Raw genomic sequence first — 9,400 nt, forward strand, 5'->3', positions numbered from 1 at the left:
TTTGCCGATGTCTGTCCGAAGCCGGTCTCTCTCTCTTCGTGAAGTTGAAGTGGAGAAAAAGAAGGTGGCAATGCGCGCGTCGCGTGGCTCAGCATTGAGGAGGCGGAGCGGTCACAAGCCACTCTCTCTCTGTCCATCCATCTCTCCTTGAACTTGAAGAGAAGGAAGGGGAAGAGGCGATGCCTGCATCACGCTACTTTGCACTGAGGGGGCGGAGCACCGGCATAGGGGCACTCAGTGAGAGAATAAGGCAGTGAGAGAGGGGCGTGTGAGCTGCAGACGTGGTGGCCGTCACTGGACAGCATTGCACAAGCGTGTGTTACTCCGGAGTGAGCAGTTGCGTGTCGCTGGCACGTCCTCAACTTCGGCATCTCTTCCCTCGCATCAGTCACTCCTCAGCCTTTACGGACAGCAGACGTGCAAGCGCGGTGCTCCCAGCCGCTTGCCGCATCGTGAAGCAGTTTGTGCTTACCTCCGCTCCTAAGCAGTGTTACACACCTACTTCGTATTTGATCATGTAAATCGGCCATAATTTTTTTTCCTCACACAAGCTCTTAAAGACCACCTTGTGCCAGTTTTTAAACATGTCAACATCTATCAGAGGAAACAGATTCCCAACAGGGTCACAATTCGCCATGATTGTCAAAGGCGCAATTGCAGCCGAATGCAAAGCGTAGAATCACCTTTGGAGCTAACTATACAACATGCTGTTGACTTGCGGTGCAGCAAAGGCGCTCGAAGAAAGTGACTGTAGATGTTGGGGCAGCCTCGTCGGCCTCTTTTCAACGTAGGCTTCTGACGCTTCAAGCCTACTCTTGCACAATCTCATCGCTTCCAGTGTACACTGCTGTGGATGCCTGCCTGCAGTGCCAACGACATCGGCGCAGTGCACAGAGCTCTTGTAGCACTTGAAAAATGCATTCTGTCAAAAACTGACGGTCACCTCTAGGGATTCAGCTTATAACTAAGTTTTTATTTAACAGTATTAGGAGGCTTATGACTTCAAGTTATTGAGCAATTTTTTTCCAATAGGATTGCATGCATAACTGATAGAACCAACAGGTCACTTCTAATTGACAGCAAATTCGAATTAAGTGGCTCAGGATTTATCGGGAGTTTGCTGTACTTTGTCTGTTATTAAAGTGTGTTAACATCCTTGCAAGGAGCGCAGGAAAATCAGTGTCAGAGCACTTTGTTTCCTTGCGAAGTAAATGTTTGAGTCTAGTACACTTCTGTCTCAGGTACTTGACCTAAAACTTTGTGCCTTACTTCACACTGAACGAGTTTTTTTTTTAACAAGCTTATCTGGTTCACATTTATGCCAACACTTGAAAGATTAACACTTGGTCTTCGCAACTAATCTAGGTATCTTTTTGACAATTCCAGATCACTTATGGCTGTTATGATTTGTGCATCGATTAATATATGGTTTGGTGAAGAATGTTCATTGTGCAGCTAACTGCCAGCCGATGCATTTATTAAAGCAGTAATTCATAAGCTCTCATTGCTTCAGGTGGATGTTGGGCACTCATTTTCATAACCATACGTGTCTCTGCATAAGCTGTCTGTGCTGTACCAAGATGGCTATTTGCAAATTATTTAGAAAATAAACTAAGAATAACTCTCCTCGTCTAGTTCAGTTCAGTGCAAAAGGTCAGTTGGTTTAGGGTCAACGGCAACAAAGGTGGGAGATGTGAAACACAAGCAAGTCCAAAATGTGCTCATTTAAACTGAAAGGGGACTTTGGGAGGTGTGTTTATTGCATCTTTCATCTTTTCATTTCTCATCTCTCTGCCAGTCAATTTGTAGAAGAAAAAATTTTTTGCATACCTGCGATTGTACGGGCTCTGTCTGCCTGCTTGTTGCTAAAGAGACTGCATGACACTGAGCTCGGTGCATCAAGTAAATCCCGTTCTTGATATGCCTTCTTTCTGTTTTCTTTGTTTTCTTTTGTGGTCATGTTTTCTTCTTATTTGGTGATGGATCCGTGGTTTTCAGGTTGATGTTTCTCCTTCCTCTCCTCCTTCTCTTTGCGACTTACCTAACCTTTCCTCCAGTGCCTCCGAAAAGACATGTGAGTATATAAGTATATACGCTCGAATCTGTGCACCCTTCTCGCATGCTGGCTGTCTCTGTTCTGTCTCGCTGTCTCTGTCTTGCCTGCCTCTGTAGTGTTGATACAGTTGTACTCGCATTTGCTTGTCTGTGTGTTTTATTTATTTATTTTTTTTCCTAGCTATTCTTGTGACATGCGTCTATTGTTGTCTTGCAGTCCGTGATGCTTCTGCGTTTAGTCTGATGTGCAAAGGGCCTGTTGCCCCATGTCATCGTTGTGTGGCGCAAGGGTGCTTTGGATATTAGTGTGTCTTAAATTTGCGTTTGTGTGTGACGGGGTTCCTGAAATGCACAAAAAGCTTTGAATGACCAAAGTGGAGGATTTTAGCATGGTTACGAGAAGCATTTATTTGCTTAGTTGAACAGCTCTGCAAAGAATGAAGAAGTAAATGGTGGTAAATTTTTTGTGTAGTTTTGTAACTAGCCAACACGAGCACTGCATTTTACGACTGTAACCCTACGATTGTATTCTACAAGGAAAGCCATAGAGCAAACATAATTGTAGCCGTGCCTTAGCATTCTTGATAACTCATTTATCTTGCCCCTATTTGCTGCGCCATGCTTTGTCTTGATTCTTGATTAGGTTGACCCCCCCACATACAGGCACATCCTGTTTCCCGATTGTCAGATAAAAAAAAAAAAAGAAAAAAAAAAAAAACAGGCACGCTTACACTCATGCAAATAATGTACATACCTCAATGCCATTCACACTGGCACTTCAAATGCTAGTAGCTTTAGTTTTACCAAAGTAACCGCAAAGGTTCTTTATAATTTTTCGAGATTTAAGGGTTTGAATGTTGGTTTTTTGCACCTAAAACCACGCCAAGTTTTGTTCAGCACTTGAAATGTCAGCTCAAAGTTTATAGGCATTCAGGCTTCATGGCGCAATGATGTCATCTGCTGGCACAGTACATTTTCCATGTTGCAACACTTGCGGAGACACAAAGAGTAAACAGATGCCTCCCAAGTGCTTATTGGCATTTATCAAGGCTTGGGAGCAGTGTGGAATTGGACTGCTTTCTTGAATGTCCTCACGTGTGCCTCACGTGTGCAAAGTGTTAAAATCATAGTGGTGTTTATCTGCGATTGTGTAACCGTTTTAAATGCTGGTGTCAAAAAGGGGTAAAAAGATACTTGGTATACTTTAGCTACAGGCTTTTTACGCTTGTATCCGTGATACTTGTGAGAAATAGTTAAACTGCCTTTTGAGTCATCCAAGCCCATGATGGAGTTTCCCTGTTTATCATTCTAAGTATTGAACTGTTCCGAGAGGAAGCGCTTGTAGTTTGGAAAAGCCTGTTAGGTAGAAAGGCCCCCTGATACCCACTGTACCATTGTAAAATGTTGACTCGATTGGACTCTGTGTTTGCTAATGGAAAAAAGCTTCAAACTTCGCCAAGGTGCAGTCCTGAGCTTGGTGACGCTTCTGTTTCTGGTCCACCGACAGTATGTTAAAAATAATTTGTGGTGCACAGAGTCGTTTAATGCAGCAGCCATCTATTTGCTTTATGTATGAAACGGTTGCGCAAAACAATTAAGGTCAGCAGTCATTTCATTCTAGAAGAGTTGTGCTGCTTGGATTTTCATCAACTGTTAACGAAGAGTGACAGAAATTCTCAAGCTCATTAATCGTTTCTGTCTGTCTTCGTTGACTCTGTCCATGAGAATGCAAGAAGTCAGCTTGCCTACAGTTTAATTAAATATACTCTAATCTCAAGCACTTCTAGCATCAATTCATTTTCCCGTCAGTGAATCAACATTTCAGCTGCAAAATTCACAGCTACGTCACCGTGCATACTATATTTTGCTGGAACTGTGCAGGCGAGTAAAAGTAACATGGGGATGGTGCAAAGAGTGACTCATAATGCTGTGGTTACGTAAAATAAGAGTTAACAGATGCCTGGGAAAAGGAATTGTTTACGCTTATCTCGGTTAACAGCGCAATAGTCGGTACATGTGGGCTGCTTGATTTTTCTACGTCGTACTGTAAAGGCTTGCTCCTCGGCACACTTTTGAAGCCTTCTTCAAGATGTGGTGACAGTTGCTGTATTGCAGTTTTATTGTAATAGAGTTTGCAGTAAGCAATTTCTTTTATTGGCAGTAAGTGATTTTTGAAAGTGGGAAATATTGTGCGTAGGTCCTTTAACCGACACCAGCTGTGCCACTGTCGGTTCTGCCTGCTGGTTGAAGAGGGACAATATATATAGGCATGAGAAGCATAGGGAGGACGAGATTATGTAACCACGGTAACAACTAGGTGTATCTCCAGTCCTTTAATCTTGTGTAGGTTTGCCCCCTCCCCCCCCCCCCAACTTTTTCTTTTTGGTACCAGCTATCTATACGTTTATTAGCAAGGGCTGCTGGTTTTCACACATTCCTTATGCACATTAGTAAAGTTTCGCTACTGTAGTTTCTCTCCTTGCCTACCAGACCTTGCAAAATTCCTACTGCTTGCTTGTGTTATGCTATGCTATGCTGAATAACATTTATAATGCCACGGACTCTTGGTACAACGGAAAAACTTCATTTCTTGTCTCATTGATTTTAAATTCTCATCAATTATTGGAAAAATGGAACTGGACAGAGTGTCATTGATTGTACGAGTGATTGGTATGGAAGCAAAGCACACCTTCAAGTTGCAAACGGATTTACCTACTGATAGGGACTAATTTTTTATAGTAATTTTATTTCTGGCATTCGGTTAGCTATTATTGGAGGTTATTTGAGTCGCAATTTTTACCTTCATTGTTCATGATTCCGTGTATCTAGTTATAACAAACCCTGTATGAACTTAGTTTTTACCAGTAAGTGCAACCTAATGAATATTTCATTCCATTTGATGACAAGGATCACGAACTTAGCCTGAACCAAATTTACTACGCAATTGATTACTTCTCTTTCTTTCTTTAGAACCTTGAAGTGACTTTTTTTTGTGCGTGCTTGCATAGGTGTGTCTGTAAATAATTAAATAAATAAATGGTTAGGGTATTTTCCAACAAGAGCGCTAAACCTAGATAGAGTCTTGCAAATTCATAGTAATTGGTTATGGTGTCAGGTGTAGTTGCACTTCTGTTTTGGCCACTTTTAAAGATTGTAAATTCATGCTGTTTGAAAATGCAGTTTATATGTGATTGAAGGCAATTGGCAATGTCGGTTGCCACAATACCAGCACATAGTTTGGGCTAAACCTAATGCAAGGCTGATGCTTATTAGTTTGATGTTGCGGAGACATGTAGTATACCCTATCCAGAAAAGGGTAGTATCGAATTGGGCTTACAGTGGTACTTTTTGTAGGTGGGCTCCTTTTTTTTCTTTCTTTTTTTTTTGGGGGGGGGGGGGGGGGGTCAACAAAGCTTTTCTACAAACGGTTTTTATACAGTACGTTGCTTGTGAAGCACAGGCATATTGTTTGTCTTGTAGCTCATTCCTTGTTTGTCCTTGCCAGGCTAAATCTCACTGCTTCCCCCAGTGTTTAGGAATGTGACTGTCTTGCATCAGGCCATCACTGACTGGAGACTGGTGTGTGTGTGTATGTCTGTGTGGGGGCTGAACTAACCCTTTTCTGCGCTGCATTTGTCAGTGTCGCTAGTTTTGTTGCTTTTTTCAAATGTTTCTTGCGATACGATATGCCACTTAGAAACGTGGATAGAATGCGTTTTTTTTTTCTTTTTAGCTTGGTCTTAGTTTCTATCCTGTTAAACCTTCTCAGATGAGACATTGTGCTGTTAACATATTTGTCTACATAATTCCAGTGTGTAATGGTAGCGCTTTCTGCTGACTGGGGCCTTTCATTATCTCGCATTAAAGTCACTAAGACAAGTTCTAATGCACGCAGCAAGGTGCATGATCACAAAGAAAGGCTCTTTTGAAACATTTACCTTATTTACTAGCATATCAGTCAGTATACCTTGCAGGCTGACCCCCTTATTTTTCGTAATCACTTAAGTGCAGTTGAGGCAACTGGCACAACATAACGCATATGGGAGCAGCGGTAGTGCCGTGTAAGACTTTTCACGTCTTTTTGCTTGCGCCAGTGCCTAGCACAGTTTCTTCAGTATTTGGCATAACTGCTGACTACGCAAAGCAGTTTGTACGCAAAAGCCAGGCATCTTTCATTACACATGCGTGCGTGCCAACGTAGTACACTTTTAACGAAGCTGCCACTGCCTCTGCACCGTGATTTTTCTTCTAAGACGCCGTTTGTGTCGCTTTTTTCCCATCCACACTACAGGGAGGGCCCACCACATACCCGTGGCCGTAGTGCCACCCCAGTCGCGCCACCCGTCCGAGGAGCCGAGTTCGATCACCAAAGGTCTACTCCCGGACAGCATCGACCATGAGTTTGGGGTAGACGCTGGTAGTCAACTCTCACTCCTCAAACAAAGTTCAGTGTGACCATGCCCGGAGAAGGGGAAGAAAGTGTAGCCCCACAGAAGAGGAGGGGGCAAGCTGAGCTGCCGGAATCGGCATTCTCCAGGTCGCTGCCGCCCTGGGCCGTTGTCGTTCGTCACTTTTTTTTACAACAGGTGCGGCAGTTCACTGGATTCACGGCATCCCGTCAACCGAGACTACCTACCTGTCAGTCACACCACGAGTTTCACCATGATGTGACGTGACGTGCTGTGGCGCTGGAGTCGGATCAAGTTCTCGTCGAAGTCCAAAAGAACAGCAGTTAGCAGCGTCCCACATTAGCACTGCGTTAGTGGTTGTTGTTTTCTTTAGTGGCTCGGGTTGCTTGGCTTGGCTTAGCTTACTGCAGACAATCTTCTTTGCCTTCAAACAAACAGAAACTCGCAAAATGCTCTGACAGGGCAAGCAGTAATGGAGATTATGTTGTTCAGGCCAATTGCGTCACTTGTTTTGTGCTATTATTTCGGGATCAAACTCTCTTCTACCCTCTGCTACCGCATGGTTTGACATTAGGGAGTTTGCTTAGTTTGCGCACACATGTATCTGAATTTATCAGTGCACGACAACAGTGGGGGATGTCTGTATCCTTTCGCAGATGAAATGTCTTAAACCTTAATATGTCTTAAACCTTAATTTAGCCCCTTGTCAACATGCCGGAACTGCTCTGGTTCATTGAAATTGCTGGTATTGTTGTTCAATTTTATCTATTCGCTTGACTGACCTGCAGCATTTATTATCTTGATATGAACCATCACGCCAGGCATTACTGTAGTGCACCATCCTCATTCTGACAAATTGCCGCTTAACCTGAACGCACCAGTTATTTAGCAGTAATTCTCAATGTCAAGTGTTTGCGAGACTTTATCTTTAGGTTGCTTTAATCCTTGGGACGAGCTTATGCCTGCAGCAGTCCTTTTAGCTTCATTTTGGTGTTTCCTGTGACTCGGTGTTTTGGCTGGTGACAGTTTGGGAGCGTACTTTCTCAGGCAAGCAATACGCACAGGTCTTTGTCAGGACTATTAAGAGCAGGTTGCACACTTGGCCGCATCAAGCGTTTTATTGCTGTCGAATTCAGCGTGTTGTTGGACAACCCCTAGTCACATTGCTTCCCTCACATTTTTTATTCTGGGAATTGCACAAAGGTCACACCTAAAGCAGGCAGGGGACATTTCAAAACAAGCCTGCCATATTGTTCTTATCAGCATCGTAATGTGCGAGTACCTCTTTTATTTAGGTCTTGATTGTCCCCCTTTGCCATATTGCGTGGGTGCTGGTTTTATTCCAGGCTGTCGACATAACGAGTTTGTTTCGTAGTGTTTGCGCTCATTTTACCGTTATTTTTGTTCATCGTCCTATTTATAAAAAAAATAAGTGACTTGCACGCTGTAACAAAGACTGAAAAGGAAGAAGAGCTGGCCTTCAGCCCAAAGACGCACATGTCGCACGAGCTTGCAGCGTGCTTGTGTTTTATCACCATTTTAGAGCTCTGTTCTCATTGACGTTAACTTTATATTGATATATTAAGACTTCCTTTTTATTTGCCATGTGTAAATCAAGCCTATTTCTTGAATTTATTCATTTCTGTTGGCCCTAGCGGGATTTTTATTCACTGAATCAGGCTCTACTTGCCTGTGATGTAACTACACCAATAATGCCAAACGTGTAGAGAATGTGTTTGAAATGAACAGCGCCACAAGAACTATTTTTTATTTGCCTCACTTATTTTGTTGGTGCTGGATCCCCTATATGGTGCAGAGATGTGAAGCCTTTGTCACTTATTGTCATTGTATAATGTGTTCTGCTGTCATGTTCTTGTGGCACTAGCATGGTGCTACCTCTTATCGTGTGCAGGCCTTAGAAAACTGTGCTTTTTCGCTCGTCTTCTCGCAGTGTTAAAACTTATGTTCAAAAATGGGCTGTGTGCATCAACGACGGACGTTGTGGAATGCGAGTGGAAGTCATTTGTAAGTGTTATTCGTGGACCTAAAAAGACCATTGAACATAGTTTGCATTTCTGTCGCTGAGGGCAGAGATGGTTGCATTCGTCTACAATGCAGTTGTGAAAGACGGCGCCGTGCACTCGCTGTAGAATAGTGCTTTACTGCAAGGCAGTGTGCCAATGTGTTGCATTGTGTTGAATGTTTAGGGCCTTAGCTGAATATTGGTCTCCGTTCTTCTTCTGGTTATTTGTATCAACATGTTGCACGCAACCAAGATTTTAGTATTTGACAGTGCGCATGCCAGTGCTTATATCAATGTACATATGCACATACATGTTATATATATACTTCGAGTGTACATAAATATGCCGTGTAGATATTTTTGTGGAACGTGTACATTGGGTTTTTAATTGTTATGCTTTTTGCATATCGATATTGCAATAAATAATTTTTTATAGGACGTTTTCTAGTCTTGTCAAAGCAGTTAAAATAGTACACCTATGTATGATTGGCTAGCGTAGTACTAGGGCATCAGCACAGCCTTGTAGGAATGGTAATCCCTAGTGCTTTGAAAACAGAGCTTTTTAGTGCCATAGTGCATACAAATATTATAGCCAAGGTCCAAATCAAATAGCAATGGGATTGAATCAAATATTTTTCTTCTGACAGGCATTGTCATAACTCCATAAGCTTTACTGTCGCCATCAGCACTTGCGGTTTTGAACAAATAATTGTTTTGTATGGATATTATCACATGGCTTGAAACAGCGATTGCTAGTGGTTGGGCAGAATTGTAAACTCATCTTGTGGGGCCTCTAGTGCAATCAGTACTAAAGGTGCACTGCTATATTTGGCTGTATCTGTGTTCGCGAAGAATTATAACTGACAAACAGCCAGTCACAGGCGGTGCGCGGGCTAGCAACACAACTGGGGTG

At 42.8% G+C, this 9,400-nt stretch overlaps 1 protein-coding gene across 2 annotated transcripts in view; it reads left to right on the forward strand.

Moving 5' to 3' along the window:
- The window catches only part of app (Palmitoyltransferase app), a 32,912-nt gene extending 23,987 nt beyond the window's left edge, over positions 1-8,925 (forward strand). The window contains exons 10-11 of one of the 2 annotated variants that reach the window (XR_014705017.1): positions 1,999-2,074; positions 6,347-6,486. Coding sequence is in view for 1 of the 2 variants with exons in the window: in XM_084594298.1 (XP_084450424.1) it covers positions 6,347-6,510 (164 nt within the window). In the remaining variant the exon portion in view is untranslated. Of the gene's footprint in view, positions 1-1,998; positions 2,075-6,346 lie in introns of both variants that reach the window. The other variant, XM_084594298.1, reaches the window with a different exon arrangement.
- The last annotated feature ends 475 nt before the right edge of the window (positions 8,926-9,400 follow it).

This window comes from Amblyomma maculatum, chromosome 1, assembly GCF_055883805.1.
Source record: "Amblyomma maculatum isolate TAMU_Amacu chromosome 1, ASM5588380v1, whole genome shotgun sequence".
NCBI classification, from domain to species: domain Eukaryota; kingdom Metazoa; phylum Arthropoda; class Arachnida; order Ixodida; family Ixodidae; genus Amblyomma; species Amblyomma maculatum.